The 14,766-nt window shown below is 56.1% G+C and overlaps 1 protein-coding gene across 10 annotated transcripts in view; it reads left to right on the top strand.

Moving 5' to 3' along the window:
• Positions 1-14,766, top strand: part of LOC144947087 (uncharacterized) — a 67,647-nt gene that overhangs the window by 2,921 nt on the left and 49,960 nt on the right. For 3 of the 10 annotated variants that reach the window (XR_013639970.1, XR_013639971.1, XM_078876276.1), the window contains exon 2: positions 3,968-4,156. Coding sequence is in view for 1 of the 10 variants with exons in the window: in XM_078876274.1 (XP_078732400.1) it covers positions 10,588-10,739 (152 nt within the window). In the remaining 9 variants the exon portion in view is untranslated. Of the gene's footprint in view, positions 1-3,967; positions 4,157-5,269; positions 5,308-5,983; positions 6,309-7,925; positions 8,453-10,221; positions 10,740-14,181; positions 14,345-14,766 lie in introns of those variants that run through there. The other 7 variants (XM_078876277.1, XM_078876279.1, XM_078876278.1 and 4 more) reach the window with 7 other exon arrangements.

The raw sequence follows: 14,766 nt of genomic DNA, 5'->3' as shown, positions 1-14,766 counted from the left end.
GTCGTGGTGATTTACAGCCAACGTCAGTTGAGCGTGGACAATTAGACCCAAGCCGAAACATAACATATAAAAAATTGTTTAAAAATATTTATTTTGATAGAATATAGTATTGTCATCAGTATGACATAAGTAGACCAAGTTTGCAGTCGATACCACATTGGGAAGTGGGTAAAAATTGAGTTACGAGATTTGAGGATACGACAACAACAATAGACAGTGAGTTAAATAAAAGCACGTAAAAATAACCAAGATGTATATTCTTAAATATATATTTACATAGCAAGGATAGGCACAGTATTTTCAGAGGCAGAGTCAATGTCAATCGTTTATTTTTCAATAAGGTGAGAGAAATGAACACCGGAGATTAACTTGTCGAGATTTTTTTCATTGCAAAATTAGCAAATAACATTTTCAAATGGTGCTTTTCCCACAATCTCTTTCTCAATAGAGAGAAGTGCAAGGGACGACAAGGCTGCAATGTTGTGCCATGTTTGATCGGAGACAGTTAAAAAAAAAAGTTTTAGCTTCTAATTCAGCCTAAAATAGCCAAGTAGCCCTAGTTCCTGCCACTTCTGAAATGACTTTGCAGCGGTACCCCGGAGATCGAACTTAATTCGTTCCAGAAGGGCATTCGAACACCGATTTGTTCGAACACGGAATTAATTTTCCCCATCAGAATGAATGTAAATGACATTAATTGGTTCCAGACTCAAGAAATCTCTCATTATAAAGCATTTTATACGAAGTTTACAGTAATTACATACATACAATCATACAAAAAAACAAGAAACAATAAGTAAATGGAGATATTGTGAATGGATAAACACCAAAAAACACTAAAATAAAGGAAATTAACGAAAAAGTTAAGGAGCGATGTTTTGCGGGTAACTGCGCTGGGTGAGAGCCACCCGTTAACTGAACCTCTCACACGGTAAAACCTTTGTCTGGGCAAGCGTCATGCACGCTGGCCATACGCGTCTCAGCCGTACAGGTTCTTTCAAGTCGCGATTGCCCGTTCGACCTCCCAATTTCGTTTGGTTTCCGGGGCAAAAAATGTTCGGCAACATCGTTCGAACACCGATTTGTTCGAGTTCTGGTGCGTTCGATCTCCGAGCTTCTACTGCATAAGGTAAACTGGGGGAAGGTGGCAACTTGTTTTTCTAGCAGTAATTTTGACAAAATTCTGTATTTTTTGACACTTAATTTGTTGGCTGCTCGTTGCAAATTCTTTGCAGTCGTCGACTCGTTGTAATTGAGGCATATTACAGAAACAAATAACAAACACATCTTTAAGCTTAAAAGAAAGTAAAGCGACATGGCGCTCGCCACGTGGTCGTCCTGTCAGAACATTGATTTTGAAAAATGTTCTTGCTGTGGTTTTCACACATGATAAATGATTGCTTGTGTTGCAATCGAAACGTCGTGAGAATTTAATTGTTTTATTTGTATTATTATTTCCCTTCTACGTGACTTTACCGAAAGAACCAAGAATATGAATCCCTGCAGTCACGAAAGCTTTACATCGAAATTGAATTTGTTATCGATGGAAATGGACGGCATCCTTTTAAAGCTGCGTAATCCGATATGAAAATCGTGAAAAAAAATAGTTGAAGGAAATTTCGCTCGTAATATTTGTTTAGGCTTCCCTTGTTTTCCCCCCAATAATTTTATATTAAATCTGCTTCTCTGCGGCATGCAGCGCGCTCCCATCGGATTGGGGCACACGAATAAATAATGAACGTATCGGTATCGACATCTGACCAGCGGCTGGACAAGGTCAGCGAGAAACAAGCGAGTGACACCGGCGGTAGTAGTCGCATGGGGCAGCAGCAGTGCCAACTGTTTTCTCTGAAGGCCTACGAAACAGAAGTGCCTAGGGGCCGACAAGAACCTTAATCGGGCCCTGGTATACACGGCTTACCGAACGAGGTCTGTTTACCGGAACGCCGGGGGGGTGGGTGATGTTTCCGTGCTTTGACGCTGCTTAACATTCTCATCTCCGTGTCAGATCGTAATGCCCCGTGTGAGGGTGCCAGTGGTTCGCGCGCTACGAACCGGTCCTGGGCCTTCCCTAGGTCCACTCAGCCTCAAATTAGTACCCGGTGCGATGTGTAAACATCGCCACTAGGGAGACAAAGGCGGCTGGCCGTGGTGTTGGCCACCCACCCTCTCATGTGCCATTCCGGTCTTTATAGGTGCTCGCTAACAGCACTTGCCCCTACAGTCTGTCAAAGGCTACATGGGGGGGTCTTTGTCTTTGGATCATCCATTTGAAAGATGTGAATGTATGTTGACCTTCTTTCACACCGCACCGTAGCCAGCCGTGCTGATGGGAGGTGCAGGGGAAGGGACAACGAACGGTTCTAACGGAACGACTGCGAGAACGATTCGGAGTATTTACCGTGTACGTCTTTGTGCTGTGCGCGTGGCTTTTTGTGTGATAACGCCACTCGACGGACACGCACACCGGCACCGTGGCAGACCTTTGCGCATTGCCGCATGCATTTAGCCGTCCAGTCGACGAGGACGTTGGTCGGATAGACGCTGAGATGGCGAATCGTCGTTAACGTTCAAGTGACGAGTCTTATAGAGGGGGAGGGCGCCGGACTGGGAATTCGGTGTCAGGGGGGGCAAGCGTTGGGATTGAGAATCGCTGTACGGGAAGAGGAGTGGAGACTTGGGGGTTTGTGTTGAGGTGGAATTGAAAAATGCGGAGTGTACACACAAGCAATGGAGTGCGACTCTGCGTCCTCTTTGGTCCAGGGATCGGCAACCAAAATAACAAGAAGAATCTCTTCTTTTTTTCAAATTCGGTAGAAACACTCAGTCTTTCAAGAGCCGCAATGCTTGTGGTGAACATCACCAAGTAGTCATTAAAGAGCCGCAATTTGACTCGAGTGCAGCAGGTTGCCGACCCTTGGTTCAGTACAATAGTTAAGCACGTGGAGGGAGTGATTATTTCGGACCCAGGAACACAACCCTATTTTTCCCTTCAGGTCTATTATTTGTCCAAGGTGGTTTTGGCCAACACGGCATTTTCCAGGAACGTAGCCCCAATGTTCGGTGAGGTCAGCCTGGAATGAGGTCTCTGATGCGTTTTTGGGTCGTGCCGTTCGGCACGATGTCCGGCGTTTCGCCGCATGCACCGGGAACTCTTCAGGACGACGCTGGGGAGTCTCGAGTGCGTTGTTTGTGATTGTTTCGCTGCCGCTGGGAGAACGTGATTGGCGCGTTGGTTGGCGGTGGCTTGTTCCTGTGCGGCTTGTTTCTCTGCGTGCGAGTGGTGACGGCCTCTTAACTGTTGCTCCGTGTTGCAGAGCCTCTCTCGGGGAATTTCTCGCCTTTGTTTACGTAAACATTTGCAGTGCAATAGTGCGACTTGTTGACCAGGGTCACCCTGCCGCTTGGGCTCTCGCCTGTCAAAACAATCCGATTGTAGTGTGAATGTTGAACTTGTGAATCTGCCCGCAGTAGTCGTTCAATTGTAGTTTGAATTTTGAACTTGTGAATCTGCCCGCAGTAGTCGTGCGCGGCGAACGCTTTGAGAGAGGGACTGCTGGACGCGCGGCCCGACCCGGAGCACCGCACTCGTGGATTGCAAGCGGCCGTGAAAACGTTGCTCGTCAAGTTCGCCGAATCGATGCGACGGCGAAAGCGCACGTGACGATGGACGTCGGGACTTATTTTTTTGTCCCCGTTGCTACTGCAGCTCGAAGCGTTTAGATCGGCGGATGTTGGAAGCAGCGGCGGTGGCGGTGCCGTCCCCCCCCCACCCCCCCATGGCAGGAGGAGCCACGTCGCTTCGCGGACGACGTGCGTCGGTGCGCTGGGACGGCGCGGCGAAGAAGACTCGTCCGCCGCGCTAGCCTCGTCCGCCACGTGTGCACGGCGGCGTTGCTGTAGCGCGTCGCGCCTAGAGAGAATTTAAATATCGACGCTTACAGCGCACTCTCTGCTCTCCCTGCAGCTCTACGTTCCTGCCAGCAGAGCCGACGGCCATTTTGTGAGGACGGCGGTGGAGGGGGCGCCGGGCAGCAGCGGCAGTGGCAGTAGCACGTGTGTGAGAGAGAGAGAGAGCGAGCGAGGGGGCGCCATCGAATTGCTGCTGCTCCCTCCGACGCTGTGAGGCCACCGCCAGCGGTCGGTGGAGCTCCAGGTACGGTCGCCCACGCATGCTCACCCTGGCCGTGCGCGCGATTGTACGCGTTGTGGAGCTGCGCGCGTGTTCACGTGTGGCGTGTCCACGTGTGGCGTGTCCACGTGTGGCGTGTTCACGTTTGGCGTGTTCACGTGTGGCGTGTTCACGTGTGGCGTGTTCACGTGTGGCGTGGTCACGTTTGGCGTGTGTGTTCACGTGTGCGTGTTCACGTGTGCGTGTTCACGTGTGGCGTGTTCACGTGTGGCGTGTTCACGTGTGGCGTGTTCACGCGCGCGAGTTCACGCGCGGCGTGTTCACGTTTGGCGTGTCCACGTGCGGCGTGTTCACGTGTGGCGTGTTCACGCGTGGCGTGTCCACGCGCGCGTGTTCACGTGTGGCGTGTTCATGCACGCAGCCTGCGCAGGGCTATCACTCCGCGGCCAAATAGAAGAATTTTGAATTCTGAACGCACGGGCGCGTGCATTTTACTGTGCACAATGTAACGCCTGCTTGGGTGAATTTTATTTCTGAAACATTGCCAATATTTGGTAAAAAAAAATTACAACCTTAAAATGAATCGCAGGAAATATTCCTTTGAATTTTTAGCAAATGGAATTACGAATGTGGGGCGCGTAGGGATATTGGTGGAACCTGGGTTCGGGGATGAGGAGCGCCCAGAATGATTTATTTAACCGCGCTGGGTTCTCGTTGTCATTCCTTCGCTCATGGACAGGGGTCTAATGCGTAATGTACACAGCGCTCTACATGGTGCCGCAGATTAATAATGAAATCTAATAATTGAAATTCAAATTAAATATTTTTCTGCCCTTCATACAGCCGCTGCTAGATCAAGGCCTTCTCACCCCTTGTCGACCATGTGGATTATATGACCCTACTTCACCACATTGGTCAGTGCAGGGGGATGGAGGTCTGGTTCGAATATCAGAGCATCTTAGCTTTCATTGCACATGCTCGCGCAACGCAGGCTACTGTAAAACAGCATCTTGACAAGTGGTAATTCCACGATGCCGTTTAAATCCGGCTTATGATTACGGTTGTCGCGCGTGATGTTGTAAGCTGACAGTTCGGATTTTTTGTTGACATTATGCGCGGCGCACGGCACGGCGGGAGGAGCCGGCGCACCCATGCGTGCGGACACGGTGCTGACGGTGGGTGATGCTGTGATTCCCGACACCCGATTTTGTTCCGCACGCGACACCGAAGTAACGACATGGAAACGCGCGTTGGAAGCGCGAGGGGGGGGGGCCCAGCAGGCGGGTGACGGTGGCGTATCGTCCGGTGTTTAATGCACGCGAAGTCGGCCGGTGTTTGGCGTGCGTGGGTTAAGCGCCGGTTAAGAGTGGGTTAAATGAGCTCGGGCATCTCGTTTCGCTGGGCCACACGGAGAGATGGCGGCCAAGAGACCGCTGCTGCTCCCCCACTTCGTGGGCGGGGTCGGTGGTGGTGCCAGACGTAGGGGGGGGGCAGGGGGTGGGGGCGGGGGAGGTGGTGGGGGGAGAGTTAAAACCTCGAGACCGGCGAGCAACAATAAATTAATATTTTGTAGAAAAAAACTAATAGCAACAAACTGCTCTTTGTTTTCATTTTAAACCAACGTGACCAGCAGTTTCACTGTCACACGCCACGTCTCTGCTGCTGCAGCTGTACGAGTAGAAAACGCCTGAGAGCCATTCCCAAGCGATTAATTTACCTGTCCGGAAACTCCCCGGGAGCGTCCCATCTCTACATCTCCGTGTAAACAATGCGCTTCCTTGGTGGAGGGAATACCTCTGAGCTGACACCGTGGGCTGGCGGTGGTGAGCAGGGCTGAGAGTGTTGGCGGGAGAGTTGCTGTGCAAGCGCCTCCCCTCACTCCTCCCCGCCCCCACCTCCCCCCATGGCGTTGGCATCTCGGGTGCTGCCCCGCCCACTCCCCGCTCACCACGCAACCACCACCACTGCTACCGCCCCGCCACTAATCTCGCTGCTGCCGGAAGACCCGCAGTGAGATCGACCGTGGCGCTGTCGCGTAGCTGGCGGTGCGGTGAGGACGTTCAGCATGTGGAGGTGACACGGTGGCCGGCCGGGTGCTGCTGCTGCTGCTGCCGCCGCCCACCTTGTTAGCGACGCCGCAGCGACTGCTGCTGCGGGACGGGCAGTGGCGCTCTCGGTAACGAACCCTCGACCCGCCCACCCCCCCGCCACGCGCGCTCCCGCGGGGCGGTTGGGCTGCGTGTGGCAGCGCGGTTGCCCCCCACGCGTGTCGTTGGCGTCCCCCCGTGGCGTCGCGTCTCGGCGTGCGCTTTTGTCGGTCGCGCGATCGCACCGCTCGTCCGCGATGCCCTTTGTTTGTTGGGGGAAGCCTCGGCGAGCTTCGAGACTTCGCTTTCAGGGAGGCCCCCCCCCCCCGGCTACGTCGGGACACGAGGAGGATTCCGTACCGTGGGCGTTTGGGGCCACTTTGTGTGCGGCATAGGGCGGTGCAGCAAGCTCCGTGGTGCTGCACCTCTGTGCTCCCCAGCCATCGCCAACCCGTACCGACCAGACGTGGAAAAGTGTGGCCAAATCGCCCCCACAACTTCGCATGGCGCGTGGGCGGGGGGGGGCCCTCATCTGGCAGTGGATTGACAAAGGGGCTGCACTTGAGTGGGCGGCGCGGCGGAAGCAGCTCTACCCCCCCCCCCCCTGGTGTCGGTCGGCTCCTCCGCGGCGGCCGACACCGACAACCGGCGTCTGGCGAGTGGCGCTGACTAGGAAACGGCCGTCCGCGTTCTCCCGCGCCGTCGCTGATGTGCCCGCGCCGCCGGCACGAAAGAGCGAGAACCAAAAAAAAAATCCGTGCGGCGCCGTAACGGAATGTTCGGAGCGCGTAAATAAATAATGAAGCGGGCCGCTGAAAGCACTGCTTTCAGAGCCTTGGCCTCACTTGAACCCTGCCGCTGCTGCTGCTGCTGGCGGAAGAGAGAGCGGCGTGGCGCTGCCAGCCACGGAGGGGAGTGCCGTCTCCCCCGCGCCAGCCCGTGCGGTGCGCACTGTCTCAGCTCCTCCACGCTGTCGGTCGCGGTGTGCGTGCGTGCGTGTGCGTGTGTGCGTGGGGAGCGGTAGTGTAGCGGTGGTTAGTGCGCTGCGCTACAAACCCAGCGACCCGAGTTAAATTCCTGCTCGTGGTCAACACCGGTGACGAATATATAAAGCCTTCTTGGGCCTCCCCTAGGTTGACTCTGCTTCAAATGAGTACCAGGTGTGGGGTGTAATCATCGTCACTGGGGAGACAAAGGCGGTCGGGCGTGGTGCTGGCCACCCACTTTGCATGCCGTGCCGGCCTTCATAAGGTGCTCGGTAACAGCACTTGCGCCAACAGTCTGTTGAGGCTACACGGGGGATATTTGTCTTTATCTTGGTCTTTGTGTGAGGGGGCCGGCAGGGAGCAGCGCTGCGGTTGTGGAGATTTATAAAGTGAAAATGAGAATAATAGTAATGTCTCGCGGAGTATCAAGACTCTTGGTCAGGAGGGTGCTGGATTGGGATGTTTGGTTCATTCCACGAATGAGAGTTTCACTATACATTTGCTTTTATTTGTTCAGGGCTTGGTTACTTTCTGTAGGGCGCTGTGCAGCCTCGCACGAACGGTGCTGTACAACGCCGAGCTTAAGTTAAGAGTACCCAGAGAAACTGCACGGAAATTAGGGGGTACTACGTGCTGTCCAGATAAGGTTCAGTGGTTTAGTGCTGTCGTGATCTGGAGACTTGGCGGACCACCTTGTTCGTACCTTGTTGGTACAGTGAACAAGGAAGTCTCAAGTCCCCGAGAACAGGATATTGGGAGTTGACGCGCGCACGCACGCACGAACTCGCCTGCCCTTTTACTGTGCTTCTAATCGCGCTCTAAGCTAGTAAACACCGCGGGGGGTGTGGGTATGGATTTTTTTTTAGAGACGCCACTGAACTTTTCAACAACGCCCGGGGGAACGGCGGCAGTGACGTCTGCGATCGTTGATCGAGAGGCGGCGGGGGCTTGGCTGTCGATTTCCGCTGACGAGGCGCGAGCGGGGGGGGGGTAGGGCTTTACGTCGGTTAGCCGTCACATCGTCATCGCCGCCGCCTCCTCCTCGCAGCACCGCTCGGCTCCCTCCCTGTCCCTGGAGCTCCGGTGCGGAACACGAGCGCACCGTAGGGGGGGCCCGGCCACGGGGCCGGCGTGGTAGCAGGGACGGTCGCGCTCCTTCAACCGTCGAGTGCGGTCAACTCTCCGTCAGCCGGGCTTGTGGCCCGGATAAGACAACATCACGGGTATTGCAAAACGGTTGTAAATCGGTAAGAACAAATAAATGTATTTATTGTTTATCCGCGTAGGATGGGGGTGAGGACGCAGAGCGAGGTCATCATTTGGCACGATGTTCAACACGGCAAAGGAGAAAAGTTTTGCTGGCTGGAGGGAGGGATAGACGGTCATGTAGGCAAAGGACAATGCGGGCTGCTCGTAAGTAACTAAGTAGGCAGACGATCGTCTCCTTCACGTAAAAAAATACGTGTTTTTTTTTAAAATATACTTCCTATCAGCGACACGGCCGTATGGGAATGTGTCATTTCAGCAGCGTTGGTTCAACACTTGCAAACTCTGGACTGGTTTCGACATCCATCGTCGCATCAGCCGAGAATCCATGGGTCGATGCGGCTCGACACGCGAACGGTGACCTCGCTCGGCTCGCGAATCGTTTTTGTTTCCACGAGCGCCGCGTCACTCGCAGCGGTTAGCCACAGCCAACATCGGTGGCGAGCGATATCCGAACCAGTTTTAATGGGTAACCCCCCCCCCCCATTCACCGACCGGCAATCACCCGTATGGTCAAACAACCCACACACCTGGCAGGGTGTGGCGAGGCCTTCATCCAGCAGTGCATTGACAAAGGGCCGTAACGTTAGAAATGACTGGAACTCCGTGAACTGGCATTTGCTCGGGGAATTTACAATTCTCGTGGCGAGGGCTGGGAGTTCCCGTCGCCCGTGCGCGGCGGCGTCCGTCTTGACGCGGAGCGGTTTGCCGCGGCCCTCATCACGATTCGCCATTGATTTTTGGTTGGCCCACGTCGTAACGATCTGACCGGATGCGTGTCATTGTAAACCCTCCGCGAGCGCGCAGCGCCGTCGGTCTCGGCCGTTTGGTGGCGGCGGCGGCGGTGGCGGCACGAGAAATCCGGACGATCTGACGATGGCGAAGCGCCGTGGTTGAGGGCTTCCGCAGCGATGGCTGCCGCGGTGAAAACATTAACCCCTCCCCTGGACAATGGGCAGAGGTGTCGCCAAAGAGGGAGGTTGCAAATTTATTTAATCAGAGTTGCTTTCTACGTCTACAAGTCTTTTACGCTGTGGTGAATACCAGCCCCTCCGCCGGCTGCGACGTTGATGCGAAACCGGTTGCCAACCAACGGTGCGCGCCGATCGAAACGCAGGCTTGCGCCACGCGGTACGAGGCGAGTATCGCGAGCGTAGGGATCAATTGTCGGCGATTTGGCACGGCCGAGGGTCGGAGCGAGAGAAGCCCGCGGTGTGGTGTGAATGCCACGCACGTCCTCACCTTCACGTTTATTTGTTCAGTCGCTTAGCCAGGCGAGAGCTTAACCTGGCGAGGGACCAGAATAATGACCTCCCCGAGTTACTGAAATGACAAGAGCAAAACAAATAAAATAAAGTGCAGCGATGAAGTCGATTTATAAAAAGCCCCGGGCAAAAATAACCACGTCACATGAGAAGTCTGAAAATATTGCACGAATGTAATTTATTGCTAAATAATAATTTCCCTGCAGCGCAAGTCCCCCGCGCAGTTTATTTTTTATTCTGGTCACGGTACGATTCCAATTCGAGTTGCGGGAAATGCTGCACAGATCTTCGGTGACGATTGTACGATTGTGTACAACGGATGAGGATACCAGAGAGTCCAACACAATTGGAAATGGCGCCGTGGTAAAAAATCGACGGCTCTGTGGCGGGATTGTTTTTGAGCGTTTCTGCTCTTGTTCAGAGGTTAAACTCGGAAGGGTCCAACTGCTATATTGAAACGTTCGTTAGCGACCACCACACCCAACCGGAGCATGGCTCTTGCTGTTGTCATCTTAGCCCAGTGCGCGGGCACGCAGTGGCGCATCCGTTTTGTTTTTTAAATCCAGGGTAACGGTGGAATTAATTCTCTGCTGTCGCGTGGTTCATTTTTAAATCGCACGACCGACATACGCGACGTCATATTTCTAAAAACCATAGTCGACGCTCGGACCCAGCTCCCGCGCTCGCTCTCACGACCAGCGTTAGATTTCGCATTATAATGGCCGCGCTAACAAATATATAATACTCAACCTCGCCGGTTATGTTAAATCCACCATTTCCCTTTCTCAAAATGGTGCGGCCGGACGTATGATTTGTGCGGTGGCAATAAAGCTATACTGTAAGCGGGTGCCATGGAGACAGACGGTGACGTCACGGCACACGCATTCCGCTCGCTAAGCCGGGGGGGGGGGGAAGGGAGCCGCGTGCAGCAAGCACGGTGGCTGGGCGGCCATGACAGTGCCTCCCTCCCGGTGCCGCCCGACCGCTCGCAGCCGCCTCGCTTGTAAGTGCCACTGCCGCCACCGGCGATGCGGCCTTCGCCGCGGTGACGACGCTCCCCTCGCCGCCGGGCGGCCGTTCTCCCCGTCGTGTGCCGCAGGGTGATGCTGAAACGTGCCATCGGTGCCGCGTCGCGGGAGGAGAGGAGTTTGACGTCGTCGTGCGACGTGCGGCTTCGGCGGTTGCGCTCGTGTCGGGGACGCGCCGGTGCATTATCGGAAACGAACAAAGTCTCGGCGAGGTCCCCTCCGGAAATGCGCGTCGCGCCGTCGGCCGTCGAGGCCGGCGGTCGGCGCCGTGACTGGAAATCGACGGCGAGTCCCGCGCAAAAGGAGCTGCGTTTAAAAACGTGAACGGGCGAACGCGGCGTACGGCAGGGAGCGCTCGGTGCGAGCGGTGCAGCGGCGAGCGGCTGGTGTCTACGCCGTGTTTTTTTCCCAAGCGTCTGTCGTGCGCGCACGCTTCATGTTTTCGGTCGAGGCTCGCGAGCCGCTCGTCGTGCGTTCTGCAGGAACATGCATCCACGTCGCCGCGGGTAAGCTCTAAAGATGCATCGGGATGGAATGCGCACATTTCTAAACGCGGTTTAAATATTGCGGCGCGATGCTAAAATTGTATTCGTTTTAATTGCTTTTATTATCTCCGGCAATGTATTTTTGGAAAAGGTTGGCGGAATAACGTTTAGCCAGGACTACGGGAGCGTCCCGAGTGAGACGGCGCATTGCACGTGCGGGCGCGTGTGCATTTGCGTGCGTGCGTGTGCGTGCGAGCACCATGCTACGGCCCCGTCTCATCGCGTCCACGCGTGCCAGCGAAGGGCTCTGGGTCACGGATAAATCATTGTTTGATTTGTCCCGTGGCTGCTCGCCGTGCGATGATGTCATCTCCCGACCGAGACCGCACACGTGGGTGGGTTCGCGCATCTGGCACCCTCACAACGGAGACGTTCACTCTCCGGCTACTGCTGCTCGCCCGACGAGAAGACCGGCGATAGCGGACAGCGCCCGTGACCCTGCAGGTCGCGGGCGGGACGCCGCGGTCGTTGTTAAGCGTTGCCACGGGACCACTCCCCTCCTGTGCACCCCCGTCCCACTCCTGACGCGGCCAACCCAACGGGAATCATTGTGCGCGGGGTCAGGCCGCGATCCTTTTCCGTGTGGGTGGCACGTTCAGCCCCCGATTGGGTCACTCTTGCAGATGAGACCCTATCCCTGACCTCTTGACTCCTCACCTGGTTAAGACTAAATACACTGGAAACCCGATTGTCCTGGGGTGACGGGGGAGCAATGACGTCCCAGAGTAAGTCATTAACTGCTGACCGGCGTAGCATGGGAGTGCAGAGGCGGGGCGCGGCTTCTGCTGTCAGCGTGACTACTTCAAGCCATCGGTTTTACCTGCCCACAAGTCGCAGTCGCGACGATGATAACAGCGCGTGGTGCTGTTATCATCGTCGCGAGGGGGGGGGCGGGGCGGTGAGCACGGAGCTAGCGCCCCCCCCCCCCGCAGTGCTCGCGAGCCACTTTTTGGTATTTGTGTCGCGAAGTAAGCGCGCGTTGTGCGTTGCCCGTGTAGATGCCCGCCCGCCCGCCCGCGTCATTGCTCGCGGCGTTCGCCTCGTCTCTCCGGTGCTGTTGCGTGGGCGATTTTTATGTTGGCGATGGGGCACCAGCCAGACTCGCCAGAGTGGGTGGCGCCCCCCAATGCGCTCGGTCATTTTCGTCGTCCCCGGAAAAATGAAATGCCGCGGCGGCTGAGAAACGAGGCAGCCAACGTCAATTGACGCCCCCTGAATTGGCTGACCGTCGCAAGGAGATTGTTTTCCAGCCTCGGTCGGACTGTCGGCCGCTCTGAATAGCCGCACTGCTCTCTCTCGATTCGGCTGACGCATGGGGCAATACCGGTGGCCAATAGAAAATGCGTAACTCGACGCCGTAGACGGCTGCCCCACCGAGGTGAAATATCAATCTGCGAGGTCAAACAATATCGTCACGTTCAACTACGCGACGGTCATTGACCGACAGGTTTGAATGCTGCGTTTGTTAAAGAATCGATTGCTTGCAATTTGACGCACGTGATGTGCTTGCGGGGGCATTCAGGCGAACTAATCGCGTGAGACCAGACCGGTGCGAGTCGGCCGAAACGAAGTGGGGCAGTGACAGACGAGACGTCCTCACACACACCCCTTGGGTTCTGGAATGGCGACCCCTGAGTCGTCGCCTCCGCCACCACCTCGCTGCCCCCCACCACTGCCCCCCACCGCACTGCCCCCCACCGCACTGCCCCCCACCGCACTGCCCCCCACCGCACTGCCCCCCACCGCACTGCCCCCCACCGTTGCACTTCCTCGTATCCGTGCGCGCACGCGCGTGCTTTAGAATCGATTCATTTCCCAGTTCGTTTTCGTTTTTGTTTAAAGCTCGACGGTCACCGACGCGCCGTGTCTATCCGGCTCCCTCGCGCACCACACCCACCGCCGTCGCCGCCGTCGACGATGAGGGTCGCCGACACGTCGCGGTTTCTTAGTCTGCGCCGCAGCGCGGAGCAGCGCGATGGGCGCCAAAGATCGTCCTCCACGGCGCCGTCTCGCCGCTTGGACCCAGCAGTGTGACCACGGCGGTGGCGGCGGCGGCGGTGGCGGCGACTGCATAATTGACGTGTCGTTAACGTGTCGTTGACGTGTCGTGTTGCTGTCGGTAACTATTCGTGCAGCCTACTGGTGCTGTCTGCATTTATTTTTATCGGGGGTTGTGTTTGCCATGGTAGCATTAATGCGATTTAGGTGATTTTTCCAATTTCCACCGAATAACTGAATTTATTTAGTGCGGTTGGGCAAACGCGCGTGTTCACGTGCTTTTTGAGTGATTTAAACCGATCGCCAATTTATTTGGCATCATTGTACACGGTGTCGCCGAGTGTCGGCTATGTCCGCAATGTCCCCGTAATAATTCGCAGCGGCTGTTGGTTTGAATCGTCGACTCGCAAGCTCGACGCGCGCGATCGTGTTTAATCCACGATCCTGAGATGGCTGCGTTGCTGTTGGGGTGCCGCGAGCCGTGTCATTGGCGGCGGCGGTGGTGATGGTGGTGGCTCGCCGCACAATTCGCTGACCGGTGGGTTCGACCGCCGTGTGCTTTGAAAATGTGGAAATAACCCGGCTGCTAAAATTACAACACAGGTCCGGCGGAGCAGGAGTGCGAGTGGGAGCTTTGAATGACAGGAATAAAGAAAAAAGCAAGCGTGTCGACACTGCCAGTGGCGGTGAAAGCCCCCGACCGCCGCCCTGTGGGTCGCGTTTGCGCGTGAAGTCGTCGCAAGCGGTGGGGGGGGGGCTCGGTAAAATGGAGCAACGCGCCCTTCGGCCAATAATGGGGAAGATGGCTGCGGCTCCAGCCAATGGCGAGGGAGGGTGGGCGTGCCGGCGGGAGGGAGGGGTGTGTGGTGGCGGCGGCAGCGGCGGCGGCCCCCCCCCTCCCCATCCTCCGACAGCTGTGGTTCGGCCGTGACGCAGGAGCCAGGACGGAGGCCATGTTTGTGCAGGGTCACGGAAATTGACGCGGGCCCGTGAGAGTGGCCGTCTGCTCGTGCTCGCCCCGCCGCGTGGCCGCGCAGGTAGAGACGTGCGTGCGTGAGCGCGTGTACGTGCGCGTGCGCTCGCTCGGCGCAACCAAACCCGTTGGTGCCTGTGTCCGCGGCACCGGCTTGGGGACCGTCCCTCGCCGCGGGCGCAAGCCGGCGCGCGGAATCGCGTTGTGAACGAGGGTGCGAATTAGTATCTGGACAGCGGATTTAAATATCAAACGGTGTAAAAATGTAGTGCTTTGATTGCAGGCGAAGAAGGAGTGGTGGTACCCGCTAGCGCCGCGATGCTAATCGTGGGATGGCGCGGTCAGGGGGGGTCGGATGGCGGAGGCGCTCCCGCGTTATTTAAATCGCGCTCTAATAATAATGATATGGACGTCGCCGGTGCCGCGCTCGCGCGGTCCGTGCGCCGCCACCGGCGTTGTTGTTGTTAGCGCCGCGCGGGGCTCCGA

This window comes from Lampetra fluviatilis, chromosome 43, assembly GCF_964198595.1.
Source record: "Lampetra fluviatilis chromosome 43, kcLamFluv1.1, whole genome shotgun sequence".
NCBI lineage: Eukaryota > Metazoa > Chordata > Hyperoartia > Petromyzontiformes > Petromyzontidae > Lampetra > Lampetra fluviatilis.
The sequence above is the reverse complement of the archived record's forward strand: the minus strand, read 5'-3'. Positions and strand labels throughout refer to the sequence as shown.